Source organism: Molossus molossus, unplaced genomic scaffold, assembly GCF_014108415.1.
Source record: "Molossus molossus isolate mMolMol1 unplaced genomic scaffold, mMolMol1.p scaffold_m16_p_10, whole genome shotgun sequence".
Lineage (NCBI taxonomy): Eukaryota > Metazoa > Chordata > Mammalia > Chiroptera > Molossidae > Molossus > Molossus molossus.
The window spans coordinates 44,803,069-44,823,238 of NW_023425345.1; the positions used below are offsets into that span (position 1 = coordinate 44,803,069).

Sequence of the window (20,170 nt, forward strand, 5' to 3'; positions counted from 1 at the left end):
ATTAAACCAGTAAGTGCTACAATAAAGATGCTTGTCACAAACTATGATGGATCAGAGTGAATAAACTTCAAATTTACGAAAACAACTTTACTAGCCTGTGTAATATAATTTTTTAGTTAGATGTGATTTGTTAGGTACTTTTCCAGTAAAAAGCGTGTGATGCCAAAAGTGATATCAAATTGAGATAGCCAAGTAGAATATATATGATGTATGTGGTACTTACTATGTGCCAAGTGAAATTCCAGGTGGTGGGGATAGAGTAGTGACGATCAACAAGGCTTCTGCCCATGAGGCTTGCATTTTTAGTGTAAGTTAGGAAGTAATGGCATGTGCCATTGTACTTAGTTACTTTACTGGTAGGTTAGAGTGTTTTAGTTGTTTTTGACTTTTTATAAGGGTGAAAATTAAGTATATAAAAGTAGGCAAAATAATATAATGAACATCCCATGGACAAATCATACAAGTGACAGTTATCAAAACTCATGGTTAATCTTGTTCTGTCTATGTCTTTACTACTTTCTCCCCTCTCTGATTATTGTGATGTAAATCCAAGATACCATTATTTCAAATGCAAATAAATATTTCAGTATATATCTCTGAAAGATAAAAATGCTTAAGGGGGATACTTATGTATTAAAATTTTTATTTTAAATGTTTTTGTGTTAAAATGTGTGCAAAAATATTTTAATGATATTGGAGAATAAGTAATTTTAAAGAATTAATAATCTTTATAATCTGTATCCAGCCTACTAATTTCATTGATTTCATTTTTAGTTAATTGGAAATTATCCTGTTATTCTTAAAAACGTTTTAAGTTTTACTTTATAAGTCCTAGTTTTTATTTCTTGTTTGTATGTAATGGTGCCATTGTTTTCTAAGTAATTCTAAAATGGAGGTTCCAAACATATCGGTACCTGAAGCCTTATGTACTTTTGTTAGCATTTAGAGAGGAAAATTACATGTTTATAGCTCAATGTAAGATTTGTACAAGAATTTCAAACAGTGTTGGTGTTTTTGTTCAGGTCTGGCATTGTAGGTAATGGAAAATACTCTTTGAAATTTCTTAATAGTATAAGCTTTTGAAAGAGAAATTCTGGAATCTTTGTCACTCATCATGGATTTTATTGGAAAGAAAAAGAAATCCATGAATACTATGTCTGGATAAGACATGAACCATCTCTTAAGATAGTCTTGCTTTGTTACAGTCCCCTACAGTCATCTTCATTTCCTTAAATCTCTTCATATTGTTAGGGAGTTTTCTTTAAGATTAGATGCGTACAGTGCAGAGATGGTATAATGTACTTATATTCGAACACTTTCTCAAAACATAAAGGAAATAGCAATTTGATCTTTATTACTAGATACAGAGCTGTCATTAGGAGAGTTTGTTTTTTTCATTTATTATTTGGTAAAAATAATTTGTTAAGTATATAACTAAATGTCATTCCAGTTTTACTTCTTTGAAAGTTTTACCATATACATTTTTAAATCCTGAAGTAACACTCTAGTAACTGTGGGAGCTGAACAAAGGAACAGGCTGCTTAGTAAATACAGAAGCTGTCTGTCCACTCATAGAAGTGTTTAGGCATACTCACCTCACCATCCCTCCAGCTAAGCATGTGCAGTCGCCCCTCGCCACTTCGCGCTGCTTTAGCGGCCTCACTCTGTCGCGGTTTTTTCCCAAAAAGTTGTTCAAGTCAAAGCACGAAGTGGCGAGGGGTGACTACATAAATGAAGAATCCTACTTCGCAGAAATTCATTTATCGCGATAGTCTGGAACTGATTAACCGCGATAAACGAGGGCCGACTGTACAAACAAACAAGGATATTGTGGAATGGAACTTTATGTAGTTTCTTAGAATTGGAAAAATCAGTAATTCTACCTTTATAACAAAATTTGAGTTAAAGTTTTTGAATAACAGATTTTGAATTAGAAAATGTTACGAATTGTAATGTTGCTAATTTTGGCTTAATGACATTTTTGGGAAGCTTAGCATTTGCTTAGATTTAATTGAAATCTCTGTGAGAGAGAGTGGTTAGAGGAGTTAATAAATTCATTTGTGTACTATATTTTATGTAAACATATAAAATATTTCTTACAGTTTAATGTCTAACATACTAAAGAAGGTAACCACCTAGTATGCCAATGCAAAAGAATTAGGTAGAAATTTTAGCTATCAAGTAGATATGAAGTTTTTGTTTTCTTTCAATCCTCACCCGAGAATATTTTTCTATTGATTTTTTTTTAGATAGAGTGGGAGGAAGGAAGGTAAGGAGAGAGAGAAAGAGAGAAACATCTATGTGAGAAAGAAACATTGATTGGTTGCCTCCTGCACAACCCCAACTGGGGCTGGGGATTGAACCCACAACTGAGGTACATGCCCTTGACCAGGAATCAAACCTGTGATTCTCAACACTCTAACCACTGAGCCAAACCAGCCAGGGCAGATATGAACTATTGATTTTAATTTTTCCCAGCATACTGACAAATTTCCTACCCACTGGGAAATTTGAAAAGGATGTAATAACTTATTAACTGAATAGTTGTAGTTATCAATGCGAAGAAGTAATTTAAGGAAGTAGACTCTTGAAGAATTTAGTGTTTCACTTAGACTTAAGTAAGTAGTAATCAAAATATCAAACATTTTTTGAGCACTTAGTTTATACTACTGTGCTAAATGCTTCACAATCTGATTATTTAGTCTTCACAACAACCTCAAGAGGTAGATCCTGGTATTTAGATCATTTCACAAATAATGAAACTGAGGTGTAGGATGGTAAACTATCCAGCTTTGAATGTTGGGCTTTATGTTGTTTTTTGTCAAATTAGTTAACTCATTAGTTGATCATGTCTTGCATACTTAGATAGCTTCCTGGTTTCTTTCACCTGTCTCACCTGGTATTGATAGAAAGTTAGCGTGAGTGCTCAAGAGCGGATTACTTACAGAATGTGCTCTCTCTCTCTAGTTCTTAATACTTTTTATTGTTATTTCACAGCAGCTACTCATCTAAGATAAGTGTTGGTCTCTGTCCAATTTCCTAACCCCCACAAAGAATCCATTCAGTTGCTAAAACTTTAAATATTAACAACATATTCCTTTGGAAGTTCATTCAGATATTTTATATTGGGTTTTATTTTGCTTTCAAACCTGTGAAGTCAAAGACACTTTTGTCCAGTGCTGTGGGAGAGAGCAAAATGTTTCCTCTTGATCTTCCTAACTCAGTATTACCTCCCTATTTGTTGTTGCTTATGTGTACAAATCTTGTATTTCTTCTGAACAGTATACTTCAACAGTAGACCAAAGATGTGTGCTATTTTAAATGGTTTTATTTCTAAAATTCCTAGGCATTTAGGGATTAGTATTGTAACACTCTTACTTTCTGTAATTTATTTTTTATTAAAACAATAATATTGTATTTTTCTTTTACTTATGATTGGTTTTCTGCATTACTGCATGTGATTTTATTAAACACCTGTCTTTCTTCATTGAACAATTTTATTTCCTTTAATCCATGTGAAGATCTTACTATTGGTTATATTCATGTTATTTCATTAATGCATTTTTGTTTGTTTATACATTTATTTTATTTGATTAAGGATAAGAACTCCTGTGCTTTTTTAAAACCTTTCCAAAACCCAGTAGAGAAATCAGTGATTTTTATATATTTCTTTTTGTCTGTTTTAGGATGGCTACCATAGAGTAGTTAATATTGTGCCAAAGAAACCACCACTGCTAGACAGACCGGTTGAAGGAAGCTACAATAGATATTACAGTCATGTTGATTACCGAGACTATGACGAGGGCCGCAGTTTTTCTCATGATCGAAGAAGTGGTCCACCTCACAGAGGAGTATGTAAATTTCCCCCATGTACTAATTGTTATTTTTTTATAAGTTTAAAAATCATGTAATTTTTGCAATTTATGTGACTGACCATGAAGGCAGTAGAATAAACACTTCCTGTTTGATGCTCTGTTGAATTGTCTGCTGGAGCTGTCAAATGGGAAGTGACAGTCAAGACTCTTGGGGTGCTGGACAAAGTGGGTAAGCACTCTGGATAGCTCTATCTACATGACATTAATTCCAACTAGCCTGCTTTTATATCCCCCAAATTAGCAGGGATTTGCAGAAGCAGTTAAAGGTAATCTGTTTCCTTGGTATTCAAGTGGTGAGCAAGTGATTACTATCGCAGTAGATATGCTCCCTTATAATTACTTTGATTATTTTTAGCATGATGAAATGCCATGGGGAGGTTGGGTTAAGGCTGTTGAGACTGTTTTATTTTTGCCGTAGGTATTATTAAAGTCTACTTACTGACTCAGATTAGAAAGCACTCAAAACATCACCTTTCCCATAGTAAGCATGTTTAAAATGTTAGCTGCTATCATTACTATTACTACTGCTATTATATTATTTTTCATGACCATCTTTAATAATCTAAAATTATATATTTAATGTTATAGTAATCTGACATTAAATTTGATTGAAAATATTTTTTGATGCAATTCTTTGACCTAGCTTGCATGTTTTCTCTGCTAGACTATTTTCTTACATTTTCCCTTCCCTGCTTTATAATATTATAATTAACAGTACATATTCAAGCATTGCTTATGATAAAATCTGACTTCACATTGGCTGTTGGAATTAGTTTCTGTACCTCACACTTGAAGAAATGGAGGTGCAGGGAATTACCTGGGGTGGGTGTGTGCGTGGGAGTCCAGTTCTCTCACTGCCGTGCCATGGTTCCCCTGACAGTTCTGTAGTGGTGAGCAGACTCTTCAATGTTTCTTGTGTTTGCTTTTAAAATTTGGAGTGTTAGGGCTTCCTTCTCATGGAATTAATTTTTATTTTGTTTAATTTTAAAATGTCATGCTGTTCATTTAGGAAGAGGGATTCAGTTTTTAAAAGTAAACATTATGCATCATCCCTGTTCTAGAAATATTGGATTTTGCCATAGTAGCCCATCTTCCAGGTAGTCTTAGGAAAAAACAATTTGGTCTTGCATAGAGTTGTTATCCCTCTTGTGAAAATCCTGTGGCCATTTGCTACTTTAGAAAGAGTATTTTGGATTCAGTGGACCAGTTTGTATTTGAATCCTCACAAACATGAATTTTTTTCTCAGGACCGCAGGCCGACGCTCTAACCGCTGAGCCAAACCGGCCAGGGCAAACATGAATTTTTTTCTGAAACCTTGTAGCATAATAGTACTTCAACAATATTGTTGTAAATAATGTTTATACTGTATTCAACATTTTCTCTCTAAATTATCTTCAAACAAGCCCACTGGAGATCCTTAGAACTTTTATGACACTGATTCTTATCTAGACTTTAGTTATATAAAGTAAACTACTTACTTGATCCAATATTTAATTATAGTTGTTGAATTTTTTCTTTTGTTTGTTTATATTTAATGTTGTAAAGGAAAATGATTAATACATTTTACGTATGTAAGAGTAGAGTATGTGATGCTAAAGGAGATGAAAGTAGTGTTTATCTTAGCTGAAAGAGTGCTTCTGATTATATTATTCTATGCATAATTTAAAAGTAATTGGGTGTGGATTATTATGTTTCTTTTTATTTGCACCTTTTCAGATGTGTCTGTCCTAGAGGACAAAATGTGCTTGCTTTCTTTGATTAATTTCAAACTTAGTGCCACATTTTGCTCTAATATAGCCTATCAGTATGGATGGTTTCTTCCAGTGTTTGCAGCTATGTCTCTCAATGAGAGGTAAGATGAGGAATAAAAACTTGATGAGAAAAGTTGTTACGTTGGTATATGTGTCCTTGGCAATAAGGCTGTTAGGGCCTACCAAAGAAATATTTAAGCGTTTTCATAGAGATAAATGGTACCATAGATTCTCAGTTTACTAATTTAGTTGTTAAAATGGATGATTTGTATGTTTTTTATTTTATGCATTTCGGCTCAGAGAAATTTAGAAAGGTGTTTTTGTCCTCATATTATTTTGGTCTTAGAGAGTAGGTTCCAGTAGTACTGTCAGATATATTCTACTTGACCAAAATAACACAATGTCTAAGTAACTTTTTATTTTACAGGATGAATCAGCCTATAAGTGGACAAGAGATGATCATTCTGGAAGTCGTCAGCCTGAATACAGGTAAAAAGATAAAAATAATAACAACTATTTTGATACTTGACTCACTGAGATAGCTCACCTCAAGGGGGCTTCTGGTCAAGATGGTGGTATAGGTAAATGTGGTACTCACATCCTCCCACAACCACATCAAAATTACAACTAAACTATAGAAAACACATGATTCAGAACTGCCTGACATCTAGCTGAACAGAAGTCCTATAACTAAGAATATAAAGAAGAAGCTATATTGAGACTGGTAGAAGGGGCAGAGATGCGGAACGTGCTGGTTCCATACCCATGTGTGGTGATTAAAAATTAGCAGGGATAGTTGAGCTGGGGAGGTGCCCCCCTGAGGAATGAGAGGACCCTGCCCTACACCAGCTCCCTCAGCCCGGGTACCTCCAAACCCAGCACAAGTAGCAGCCATCTACAGCTCTGTAGCTCATAGTGGGTGGCCCTGGGCAGGGCACAGGTGGTGGCTGATCTTGACTTACACCTCCTAGGAGGCCCTGGAGCCAGTGGACCCCATGGACACCTTCAGACCACACCAGAGCACCACTCAGCCACCTCCATGAATGACACACAAGAGGTGGACTCATTGGGCACCACAGCCCCATTGAAGTGAATTCTGCTCTGTGGTGTCGGCCCCTGCACAGCAGCTCCTCAGCTGTAGTTGCAGCCAGTCCTCACAGCTAGTCGGCCTGGGGAAATCCCTCCCATTGATGTGCCAACAGCAATCAAGTCTCAACTACAATAGGAATGTGCACACAACCCAAATGAGGGTTGTGCGTGTGGAAGTGGGGAGCACCCAGTTTGGGTTACTTGGGAGGCTGTGTCCCTGGGCCCTACAGGACACCTACTAAGCACTCTACCAAGACTGGGAGATGTAGCAGCTCTACCTAATACCTAGAAACAAATATAGGGAGGCAGCCAAAATGAGGAGACAAACATGTCCCAAATGAAAGAACAGAATAAAACTCCAGAAAACGTACTAAACAAAATGGAGATAATCTACCAGATACAGAGTTCAAAACACTGGTTATAAGGACTTGCAATGAACTTAGGGGGAAAATAGAAGAAGTGAGGAAGTTAGGGAGCACTTCAACAAAGAGATAGGAAACATAAAAAGAACCAGTCGGAAATGAAAAATACAATGACTGAAATGAAGAATGCATTGCAGGGACTCAACAGTGGAATATATGAAACTAGATCAAGTCAGAGATTTGGAAAATAAGGCAGCAGAAAGCGCCCAATCAGAACAGCAAACAGAAGAATAAAAAAAAAAAATGAGAATAGTATAAGGAGTTTCTGAGACAGCTTCAAGCATACCAATATTTGCATCATTGGGGTGTGGGAGGAGAAGAGAGAGAACAAGGAATTGAAAACTTATTTGAAAGAATAATGATGTAAAAGTTCCCTAACCTGGTGAAGGGAAAAGACAAACATGTTCCAGAAGCACAGAGTCTCAAACCAGATGAACTCAAAGAGGCCCACACCAAGACACATCATAATTAAAATGCCAAAGGTTAAAGACAAAGAGGGAATCTTAAAAGCAGCAAAAGTAGTTAGTAACCTACAAGGGAGCTCCAATAAGACTCTGAGCTGATTTCTCAACAGGAACTTTGCAGGACAGAAGGTCTTAGCATGAAATATTCAAAGTGATGAAAAGTAGAGACCTACAACCAAGATTACTCTGCCCAGAAAAGCTCTCATTTTGAATCGAAGGGCAGATAAAGAGCTTCCCAAACAAGAAAAAGCTGAAGGGGTTCATTACCACCAGTATTACAAGAAATGGTCAACAGTCTTGAAGAAGAAGGAGAAAAGATAAAAAATATGAAAAATATGAATGCCCTGGCTGGGTGTCTCTGTTGGAGTGTTGTCCTGTGCACCAAAAGGTTGTAGGTTTGATTCCTGCTTAAGGCACATACCTAGGTTGCAGGTTTGATCCCTGGTAGGGGTGCGTACAGGAGACAATTGATCAGTGTTTCCCTCTCAAAATCAATTGAACATATCCTCAGGTGAGAATAAAGAAACATATGAATAATAAAGTGGCGAGAAATACATATCTATCAACAATTACTTTAAATGCAAATAAATGGAGTAAATGCTCTAATCAAAAGATATACAGTGACAGAATGGTTAAAAAAGAAGACCCTTACATATGCTGTCTATAAGAGACTCACTTCAGATGGAAAGACACACAGAAACAAAGCAAAGGGATGGAAAAGGATATTTCATGAAAATGGAAACAAAAAAACTGGTATTGCCCGGCCAGTGTTGCTCTGTGGTTAGAGTATCATCCCGTGCACTGAAGGGTCGTGGGTTCAATCCCCAGTCGTGGTGGGTGGGTGAGGTAACCAACTGATGTTTCTCACATCGATATTTCTCTCCTCCCTTGCTTTCTCTCTAGAATCAATGAAAAACATGTCTTTGGGTGAGGATTAAAACAAAACAAAACTGGTAGAAATACTTATACCAGACAAAATAGACTTTAAAACAAAGGCTATAACAAGAGAGAACCAAGAACCAGCAAATTCCTCTCCTGGGTATTTATCTGAAGAAACTCAAAACGCTAAATTGAAAAGACATATACACCCTTATGTTTATTGTAACATTATTTACAATAGCCAAGATATGGAAGCAACCTAAGTGTCCATCAATAGATGAATAGATAAAGAAATGATACATATATACAATGGAATATGACAGCCATAAAAAAGGAATGAAATCTTGCCATCTGCAACAACATGGATGGGCCTAGAGGGTATTGTGTTGTGCAGGCAGAAAAAGACAAATGTCATGTGATTTCACCTATATGTGGAATCTAAAGAACAATATAAACACACAGAACAGAAACTCATAGCTACAGAGAACCTTTTGTTGATTGCCAAATGTGAGGGGCTTAGGGAAGGGTGGGTAGAAGAGGTGAAGGGATTATGAAGTACAAATTAAGAGTTACTAGAGTTATTAGAATAATCATGGGGATGTAAGTGCAGCATAGGGAATATAGTCAGTAATGTTGTAATAACTATATGGTGTTAGAGGGGAACTAGATTTATCAGGGTGACCCTTTTGTAAGTTACATAATGTCTCATCACTGGGTTGTACATCTGAAACTAATATAATATTCTCCATCAACTGTAATTAAAAAATTATTAAGAAAATAAATGATTTGGTCATGAAAAAAGTCTAACCTCAAGGCATATAGATGAAATATTTTTTGTTAGGATTTAAAAATTTAAAAGCAACAAGCAATGTATTTTTGAGACTAATATAACAGTAGCACTAATAGCTAGTATTTTGTGTCTATTGGCATTTTGTAATTGATAGTAAAAATATATATTTAAAAATATTTGAACTCTTGATATATTCTTATCAAATTAATAAATTATTCTTAATGTGTGGTATGGGTTACAAGGTACATGTTTGCTTAAGTAGAAGGTAAGCTTTTTTTTTAGAACATTTGATGCCCTGGCCGGTTTAGCTCAGCGGTTAGAGCGTCGGCCTGCGGTCCTGAGAGACCCGGGTTCGGTTCCCGCTAAGGGCGCGTACCTTGGTTGCAGTTTGTCCCCGGCCCTGGTCGGTTGTGCGGGTGGCAGCCACTCGATGTGTTCCCTTCACATCGATGTTTCTCTCTCTCTCTCTTCCTCCCACTCTACCTGAACAAAAAATGAAAAAATGTCCTCGGGTGAGGATAAAAAAAAAAAAAGAACGTTTGAGTCACTACAAAGTGTCTGCTACTCTAAGATATTTGCTCAGTTCCTTTATTTTGATCAATAGAATTCTGTTGGGAAAACACCTTTTGGAAAGACCTCAATTGTTTGTGAGCTTTGGTTACTTATAGAGGCATCTGATAACATAGAAAAAAAAGATGAACAGATTTAACTAGATTGATAGTTTTTTTAATGACTTTACAAGGACAGTGTTAGAAGTTATAAGAGGAGCCTTATGAACTATCAGAGAATAACCCCAACATCATAGAGAATGGCAAGGAGTCAACTGCCATAAAATATCCTAAGTGCCAGAAATAGACAGTAGGATTCAGTGGATCAGAGGAAGGCAGTGTTTTCTTTCAGCAGAGCAGTCAGCAGGGGCATCAGTATGTTAGTGCTGGTTCGCTGCCCTCAGGTCTCACAGGGTGATGTGATGGGCAGAGATGGGGGCTGTGCACACAGTGGATGCACTGCAGCTGAGGAACCCAGAGTCAAGCAGGAAGCAAGCCAGTCCTTTCCTTGAGATTGAGCAGTCATACAATAATTATACTGTGGTCACCTTGACCTATTTAATTTGTAAGTGACCAGCTACAGAAACTATTCAGATTCAGTGGAAGGTTAGGTCTTGCAATTTGGCATATGGGTCAGGGATGTGCAGGGAGGGACGTTTAGAACACATGGCAGACTGTCTCTCCTAAAAGAAGCAGTAGAATATATGCTGAAAATGCTTTGATAAAATTTAATTACTGTGTTTAAACTAACACAGTAATTATAAAAACTTTTAGCCAGCTAAGAATGGAGAGAATTTCCTTTATCTGATACATGGGGATTTGCCATACTGAATAGTAACGTTAGAAGAACTGACTTTATTTATTTATTTTTTTATTCCTCACCCGGGGATATTTTCCTGCTTATTATAAGATAGCGTGGGAGGGAGGGAGAGAGAGAGACAGAGAGAAACATCAATCTGGTAGAGCCACATCAACTGGTTGCTAACTGTATGACCCCACCAGGGCTGGGGATGAACTGCAACCTAGGTACATGCCCTTGACTGGAATCGAACCCACGACTCATTGGTCCACAGGCCGATACTCAATAACCGCAGAGCCAAATCGGCCAGGGCAGAAGAACTGACTTTAGAATCAGAACAAACCAGTGATGATGCCTACTGTCAATGCTTCTAATAATCATGGCAGTGGAAGTCTCAGCCCCACAGGAAGACAAGAAAAATAAAGATGTAAGTGTGAGAATGAAAGAAACAAAACTATTTACAGATGATACAATTATCTGTGCAGAAAATCCCAGAGTCGATACACTATTAGAACCATAAGGAAATGAGCAAAGTTAAAAAAATAAACTACTAGTAGCATAAATTAGAAAATTAATAAAAAAATATTTACTATAGCAGTAAAATTATATAAGAACTAATAGGAATAAATCACACAAAAGTGTGTGAGATCTACATAGATAAAATTATAAGTCTTTTCTAATTACAAGTCATTCAAAAAAGACCTGAATAAAAGGAGCAACATATTTGTGACATCCCTGGCTGGGAATAGACAGTATCATAAAGATACCAGTTCTTCTCAAATTCAGGTGTGAATTCAATATAGTTCCAGTCTAAATTCCAGGATTTTTTTGCATGGAAGTTGGCAAGCTGATTCTAAAATCAATATGATGGAGTAAAGGGCCAAATGGCAAAAAGTCTTAAAAAAGATGTGAAAACTCACTGTACCATGTATCAGGCCTTGTAAAACTATAGTATGCAAAAAGTGAAACAGAATAGGGAATCTAGAAGCAAACCTAGATATGTCTAGGAGTTTGTGATATAGCAGCAGTCACATTACAAATCAAATGGGGGAAGAATGAACTCAGTCAATAGTGCCAGGACAAACTGCCATTCATTTGAAAATAATGTGAAATTGGAGGCCTGGTTTGTCAAAATAAATATCTGGTATAAAAAAGACCTAAGTATAAAAAGCAAAACTATAAAAAAATACTTTTTGAGGAAATTAGCTAATGGTTTATAATTACCCCCAAAGAAACAGTTCTTAGGTTTATTTTCTGTTGTTTTTTGTAAATAACAATTTCTCTTTTATATCTTTATTCTCTCTTCCTGTCTTTTTTATTTTTTAGCATTTTATTTTTTGTTCTGTGGATGTATAAATTTACATAAATGATATAAAGTCATATATGTGACTTCCCAGTCCCCACAGCCTGGTTAACAGCTTGGTATATATTTATATTAATAAATATTTGGGGTATTTGATTGTTGTTCATGAAATTGTATTATACCTACTTTTCTCTAAGTTACTTTTCTCATTCAGAGGCTTTTTGGAATATAAGTTACTTGGTTTAACTTTAATTTGATTATTTTTGATGGCTCAGTAATATTTCATGAATGGATACACCAAGTAATTTAGCTGTTCACCTACTGATGAATATTCGCTCTGGTTCCAGTACAAAACACTGCTGCAATGAATTCTAGTACATTACATCTTTATGAAACAGTACTTTAGTTTCTATTGGATTGGTTGCTGGAGGTAGGATTTCTGGGTCAAAGGGCATATGCATTTTAAATTTTAATAGATGTTTTCATTTGTCTTCTAATTGCTTATAACACTTGTTATCATTTAACAAAATAACACTTTAATTTCGATGTTTATTTTTTCTTTTCTTTTTTTTTTTTTAAATCCTCACCCAAGGATATTTTTCTGTTTATCTTCAGATAGAATGGGAGGGAGGGAGAGAGAGAGAAACATAAATGAGAGAGGGACACATCGACTGGATGCCTTCCACTCGACCCTGACCAGGGCCGGGGATGAACCACAACCGAGGTATGTGCCCTTGACCGAAATGGAACACAAGACTCATTGGTCTATAGCCGATGCTCTCTCTACTGAGCCAAACTGGGCAGGGCTTATTTCCTTTTTATTAAGATAAGTAGAGTTTTCATATGTTCTTAAGCATGGCTATAATTCTATCCTGTTGATTCTGATATATAGCAATTTTATACTGATTCTGAGATAGTATATTGTAGTTATTCTGTGATTAGAGAATGCTGCCTGTATTCTTATTCCGCTGTTTGAAATTTATTGGTTATTGATCAGATTTTTTAACTATATGATGGCATTAAAACAAGCTATTTTCTCTGTTTTCAGGATATAGAGTTTATTCCACATGATATATTCATTCATTTGATAAATATTGTGTATCTGATATATGTCCAGTACTCTTCTAGCCTTTTGGGAAAAAAAAACTCCTATTTTCATAAAGCCTACATTTTAGTATGGATTATGGATACTAAACAGATGAAAAAACAAAACAATTTTTATGAAGAAAATAAAGTAATGTTGTGGAGTAGAAAGTGCTTCCACTTCAACACCTTCCTGCACATTCCCTTTGATGTGTCTGGGTGTTTTCAGTAATGTCTCAGGTTTTACGCTATCACAAAAGCTACAATTTTTACTGGCTGGCATCTTTCTGCCTGTAAGTTGTTCCCTATCACGTAGGCTCATTGAAGAGCTTCTACCTAAAAGACTTTGCAAATAGAAAATAGCTATTGTTTTTTTGAGGGGGGGATCACTGCATTGTAAATCAAGCAAAGAGTATAGTTGTGTAAGAGAATAAGGTTCTGAGCAATGAGGCAAATCGTGCTAGTCAGTGTTTTTGTCAGTGGGGTATACATAATACAGGGTGGGGCAAAAGTAGGTTTACAGTTGCTTGCTTAGAAAGTAATACAGTCATTAATAAATTATCATATAAGCCCAGCTGGTGTGGCTCAGTGGATTGAGCATCATCCCATGGACTGATATGTCCCGGTTGGATTCCCAATCAGGGCATATGCCCGGGTTGTGGGCTCAGTCCCCAGCAGGGGGAGTGCAGGAGGCAGCCAATCGATAATTCTCTATTACATAAATGTTTTTCTTTCTCCCTTCCCCTCTCTCTAAAATCAATAAAAATATATTTTAAAAAAATAATAGAATAAATTCTAGTCCTGGCTGGTTTGGCTCAGTGATTAGAGCACTGGTCCTTGGACCAAAGTGTTGAGGGCACACACCTTGATTGCAGGTTCTATCTGCAATAGATGGGGGGCATGTGAGTGGCAACCAGTCACTGTGTGTCTCTCTCACATCTATGTTTCCTCTTCCTCTCCTCCTTCCTCCCCTCCTTCCTCCCCACCCCCCTACTCTATCTAAAAAAAGAAAAGAAATAAATCAATGGACAAATAGCCTCTGGTGTGGATTAAAAATATAAATAAATAAAAATAAACTGTATTTTGTGTCCTCACAACTGTAAACCTACTTTTGCCTCACTGTAATTCTTTGTTTTTTAGGAAGAAAATATTAGAATGTTGAAAACATTTTATTTGAAACAATGTTAAAATTTATTGAAAAGTTACAAGAATCATTAAAGAACTCCTGTAAGTCTTTATCTGTGACCCCATTAATGTCTCCAACAGTGCCCCTAAAATGTGTTTTATAGCAAACAGATTGAATCTGAACTCATAGATTATATTTTTGTAGACTTCTTTAATCTGGAACAGTTCCTCAGTCTTTCCTTGACTTTTATGTCTCACTGTTTTTTGCAAGATTAATACAGGACAGACATTTCGTAAAATGTTTCTCAATTTCGATTTGTCTACTGTTTCTTCAAGATTAGATTCAGGTTATGCTTTTTTTGCTGGGCCAATCCCAGACATGATGCTGTATTCTTTTTATTGCGTCCTATTAAGTTGCGCATGTTCATGTCTCCCCTTACTGGTGTTGATTTCTATCACTTGATTAAGACCGAGTCTTCAAAACTTTCACCATGAAGGTAGCCTCCCATAAAATTAACAAGTGTTTTTTGGGGAGATGCTTTGAAACTATGTGATGTCATTCTTCATCCCACTTTTACTCACTGGTTTGTTGTTGTGTTTTGGTTAATCATCACCTGATATTTTTCCATTGATTTTTCTAGATAAAGTGGAAGGGATGGAGGGGGGGTAGAGAGAGAGAAAAAACATTGATGTGAGAGAAACACATCGATTTGATGCCTCCTGAATGACCCCTACCAGGGCTAGGGATCGAACCTGCGACGCAGGTACATGCCCTTGAACGGGAATCAAACCCATGCATGACCCTTCGGTCTGAAGGCTGGTGTTCTAACTGCTGAGCTGAACTGCCCAGGGCTTACTCACTAGTTTTAATATCTGTTGATTTGAGTATTAATATGATTTCAATGGATGGTTATGTAATTAGACTGTTCTTTCTATATTATGCAGGCATTCTGTGTGAGAAAGAGCTTTCACTTTTCACCACGCCCCTTAAACTTGGTTTATATTAGTGCATACATGTGGATTCCTGTTTTATTCAATGTGTTATAATTTGATGCTTTCATTATTTTGATGCCCAAATTTGGCCACTGTGAATTCCTTCAAGATAGCTCTGTGTTTTAAAAAATACATATTTTGTTGTGGTAGAATACCACATTTAAAATATGCCATTTAAACTATTTTAAAGTGTACAATTCACTAGCATTAATTACATTTACAATGTGCAACCATCACCATTGTTTTCACAACTTTACTACCCCAAAGAGAATGCTATACCTATTAAGCAATAACTTCTTATTTCCCCTTACCCCCAGACCCTGGCAACCGCCATTCTACTTTCTGTTTTTTGTTTTTGTTTTTAGTATTTTTTTCTTTATTGATTTTAGAGAGGAAGGGAAAGGGAGATAGAAACATCGATTAGAGAGAACATTGATTGGCTGCCTCCTGCTTGCCCCCCACTGGGGATCGGGCCCACAACCTGGGTGTGTGCCCTGAATGGGAATCGAACTGGGACCTCTTGGTGAATGGTTTGATGCTTAGCCACTGAGCTACACTGGCCAGCCTCTATTTTCTGTTTTTATGAATTTGCCAATTTCAGATATTTCATATTAGTGGAATAATACAATATTTGACCTTTTGTTTCTGGCTGTTTTTCACTTAGCCTGTGTTAAAGGTTTATCTGTGTTGTAGCATGCATGTATCAGAACTCCATTCCTTTTTGTAGGTGAATAATATTCCATTCTATGTATATATCACATTGTGTTTATCCATCATCCTCTAATGGACATTTAAGTTATTTCTACCTTTTAGCCATTGTGAATAATGGTGCAATGAACATGGTGTATAAGTATCAGTTTGGTGTTCCTCACTTGTGAACCAGACTCACATGTTTAGCATCCGTCCAGGTTAATAGCCCATCGTCCCTGTGGGACTTGGGACAAGGGGGAACTGACAAACATGGCAGTGCTTCTGTTATTTATTGTGTTGACAGTATTACAGTCCTTTGATCCAGGAGTCTTGTTGTCTTGCCAGCATCAATGAAACAGTAATAGTCTAACTTGTTAGCTTGTAAGTAGGACCTGAAACCAGTGTCCTCAATATATCTGCTCATGTAGTTAATCTTCTGACCCCATGAGTTCCTTTTGCAGGTTGCTTATCACTGGCTGCTACCGGGCTGCCTTGCTTTTACACCATCTTCTATAGCCTACTACTAGCAGTGGAACTTACTGTTTATAACTTATCTAATTTTTTCAATTTCTGTTGTATGTGTTTCTTATTGTTGCACATTATATACTTTATACTTATAAAGTATACTAGCATACATGTATACTAGCATACATGTAGTTTACTAATGGGAATGTGGAATTATTACAAGCAGCTGTATTAAATAATAGCTGGCAGAGGAAAAGAGAATGTATCAAGTTTTCTAACATCCACATGCAACCCCACCCTTGCTCTGAAAGTTATCAGTTTCTTACTTAATAGAGCCACAGGTCTGATAATTTATCTAAATTTCAAGTATATCAGCACCTACCGATCTTGATTCTGTATTTACACAGTGATTATATTATCTCTGTTTAAAACACACACGTAGATGCAATTCAGAATATATTAGAATGTATTTCATTTTGTATTCAAGGAATATGTCGTACTTTACCAGGTGTTATTGATTTAGACAGAATGAGGTTGTTTCTAGTGGAGTCATTTTTTCCACCTATAGAAATGGGATCTTAGAATAAATCTTAGGATGAAAACTGATTTAAAGTATTAAATAATATCTAAAAATATGGAACAAGAGTGTCACCAAGTGGCCAATATACTTTATTTTTAAATGCTTTCCCCCTCTGTATTCACATATAGAAAATTTTGATTAGGTAGTTCAGTATTTCATATTTAATTGATATTTTTAAAAAATAGACTAGATTGAAATTTAAATTTTATTACAGTGATGTATCTTCTTAGGTGATATACTATTTGACAGAGAAAAATACAATAAATCATCATCTTTGGTTTAGTTTAGTGGTACAAATATTTATTGAGTGTTAACTATGTGTAGGCCACTATGCTTATATCACTAGCTTACCGTCTAGTGAGTAAAATAGATGCACAAGTAGATAGCATCATACATATTACATGTGAAATTGCATAAAGTGCTGTAGGAAAGCAAATAAAGAAGCACTTGTCCTGTGCTGGGGTTCTATTGAAGGTTTCCTGTGGGAGCAGATAATATGAACAGAACTTGAAGGAAAATAAGAGTTAAACGGGAAAAGAGTAATGGGGAAGGTATTCCTACAAAGGGAAGAGCATGAGCAAAACTGTATAAAGCATGATGTATAGAGGTAGTAATCGATGAGGTAGGCAATTGTGGATTAAACTGGAACTAAGAAGTCTGGAGTTTATTGTATTAGCAATGGGGAGCTATTGAAATATATAACCTGGTAGGGATGGAGGGGCTAAGGTCACCCAATCAAATTTGTAGTTTATTTTGTGCTCAGTGTAGAGGGTGACTTTTAAAGATGGTACTTGAGATTGAAGAAGAAATAATGAGTAACAACTGGAGAAGGGGAGGTGGAATGTAGAAAAAGTGCTAAATTGATAAACATTTAGGAAGTGAAAATCAGCGAGATGTGGTTGTTGGATGTAGGAATAAAAAAGAGGAGGGATATATCTGGATTTTCAGTTTTATTTACCATGTGTATAATAATATCATTATCTGAGATATCAGTGCTGGAGGAATTGTTTCAAGGTGGAGCTACATTCAAAATTAAGATTGTCCACGGAGAATATGTAGACATGAGCAGTGGACTAAGGTCAGCACCCGAGGCAACACGTTTATGGAATTGGTGGAAAACAAAACTTATAACACTATTGGGTTACCAAAGTCTAATGTAATTGACTATTCCAGTAACATAATGATTAAAATATCTCTTGAGCTCTGTCTGGTTTTGCTCAGCGGTTAGAGTGTCGGCCTGTGGACCAAAGAGTCCCGGGTTCGATTCTGGCCAAGGGCACGCACCTTGGTTGCGGTTTGTCCCTGGCCCCGGTTGGGGTCGTGCAAGTGGCAACCAATTGGTGTGTTTCTCTCACATTGATGCCCCCCCCCCACTCTTTCTGAAGATAAATGTTAAAATATCCTCAGGTGAGGATTTAAAAAAAAATCTCTTGAGTTTGGCTATGTCAGCATGGATGAGATGTGAGGAGGTAGATTCAACATGGGTGGATAACTTTAAAAAAATATATACTTATCTGAGATGAAAAGTAGGGAATGTTGTTAGCTCCAGAAGGACACTGGCTAAAGGAATAGCATCAAAAACCCTTTTTTAGGTGATCAGTCACTTGGGCATATTTATAGATTGAAGGAAAAGAGAGTTTGAAGATATAAGGCAGAGAAGTGGTAACTGATGAAGCAAGGTAAATGAGGACCAGGATGAAGACAGTAGATCGAAGGGCTAATTTTATCCCTTCTTGATAAAATCATATATCAAGAAGGGAAGGATGAAATTAGGGATGGGGTTGGTGAAGGCAAATTAGGGGAGAAGGGATCTGGGCTGGCAATAGAGGTAGTTTATGCCTGAAGACTGCTGTACTTTTCCAGAGCTGAGGTAACTCATTGAGATTGAAAGGTTTGGTACTAGGTTAGAGAACTTTGGGGAGAATTATCAAGGTACAGGATAGTTGCTGAGGTGACTGGGAGATTGAACCCACTAATGATAAGTAAAAATAGTACTAGTGGAAGTTAGAGACCATGTATATGTAGAGGGTCCAATCTGTAGGCTTGTGTAATTTCTTTTAAGTTTATGTCAATCCAGCTATCAAGGAAGAGATCACAGATTCAGGCTTTGGTTTGGCTAAGACGACATATCAAAATTACAAGGATAGAAAGTCGTTGGTATTCATAGAGTGGTTCAAATATTGTAATTTAGGCTGGGAGGCAATAAGTTAGGTCATGATGGGGTTCATGAATTGCTAGGAAATAAAGGTATTCATGAGGTGGAGGTAGTTATTGTAGGAGTGAGAAAACTGAAGGATAAGACATTGTGATAAGAACGCAATATTCGATTCTGATGAGGAGCAGGATTTAGGGTTTAAGTGCATGGCTGAAATACTGTGAACAGGTAGGAGGTGGTCAAGGAATTGCTATAATATTGCAGATGATGAACATGAATTTGAAAGTTGTCCATGATTTGGATGATGATGTGTTACACTTCAGGCTGTCATTGGATTAAAGGCTGTAGGAAATGTGGGAAAGTTACTAGAGGTGGGTAATATGGGCATTGCGGGGTTACCGTGGGATGGTATGAACTTCAGGAGTTGTTTGGGCTCTTTTCCCCTTTTCTTAGAAGATGGAGGATTTAGAACATAATCCTGTGCCCTATATACCTTAGACCTTGAGGCTAAGTCATTAGCGTGCACCTACTACTCAAGAGTTTAAGGGATGTAGTTCAGATATCCCGTTTTTTGAAGGTTTGTTTTATACCACTTTGCTTTTATGAAAGACCTACATTAATACCTATTTTCTCTAACTGAAGGAAATCCAAAGAGGATTTTCAATTTTATAACGAAATGGTGAAATGTGAAAACAGCATTTAGTCTTTGTTTTGCAGCAAGCTGTTAGAGAGACAGCCTGCCCCTCAAGCACCAGGAGCGGCACTGCCAGGCTCCTGCCCTAGAACTGCACTCGGCCTCTCAGCCTCAGGCCACCTTAGTTTTGAACTGTGTCTGTGAGCATCTGTGCTTTATCTCAGTTTAGTTTGCACATCTGTTAGCAAGATGTGTCTTAAAGTATCAGAAAAGCCAAAGAGAGCTTGTAAGGGTGTTATCCTTAGCATAAAATGGGTCATAATCAAGCATTTCTGTCGTGGGGTACAAAATAATTTGTACACACTTTGAATTTGGGGTCTGGGAACATGCAAAAATGTTTTCATAAATATAAATGGAAATGCTTCTTTAAGCCATTTTGGCTTATGAAAGGTTTCATAGGAACGCTCTACTTTCAGATAGCGGGTAAACCTGTATTTGTGTTTAAATAGGTTTTAGTTAAAGTA

General features: G+C 36.6%; 1 protein-coding gene across 8 annotated transcripts in view; it reads left to right on the forward strand.

The window, feature by feature from the left end:
• The window catches only part of PPHLN1 (periphilin 1), a 129,210-nt gene that overhangs the window by 20,305 nt on the left and 88,735 nt on the right, over window positions 1–20,170 (forward strand). For all 8 annotated transcript variants that reach the window (XM_036251405.1, XM_036251402.1, XM_036251403.1 and 5 more), the window contains 2 exons: window positions 3,687–3,851; window positions 6,055–6,116. In XM_036251405.1, the coding sequence (XP_036107298.1) occupies window positions 3,687–3,851; window positions 6,055–6,116 (227 nt within the window). The remainder of the gene's footprint in view (window positions 1–3,686; window positions 3,852–6,054; window positions 6,117–20,170) is intronic.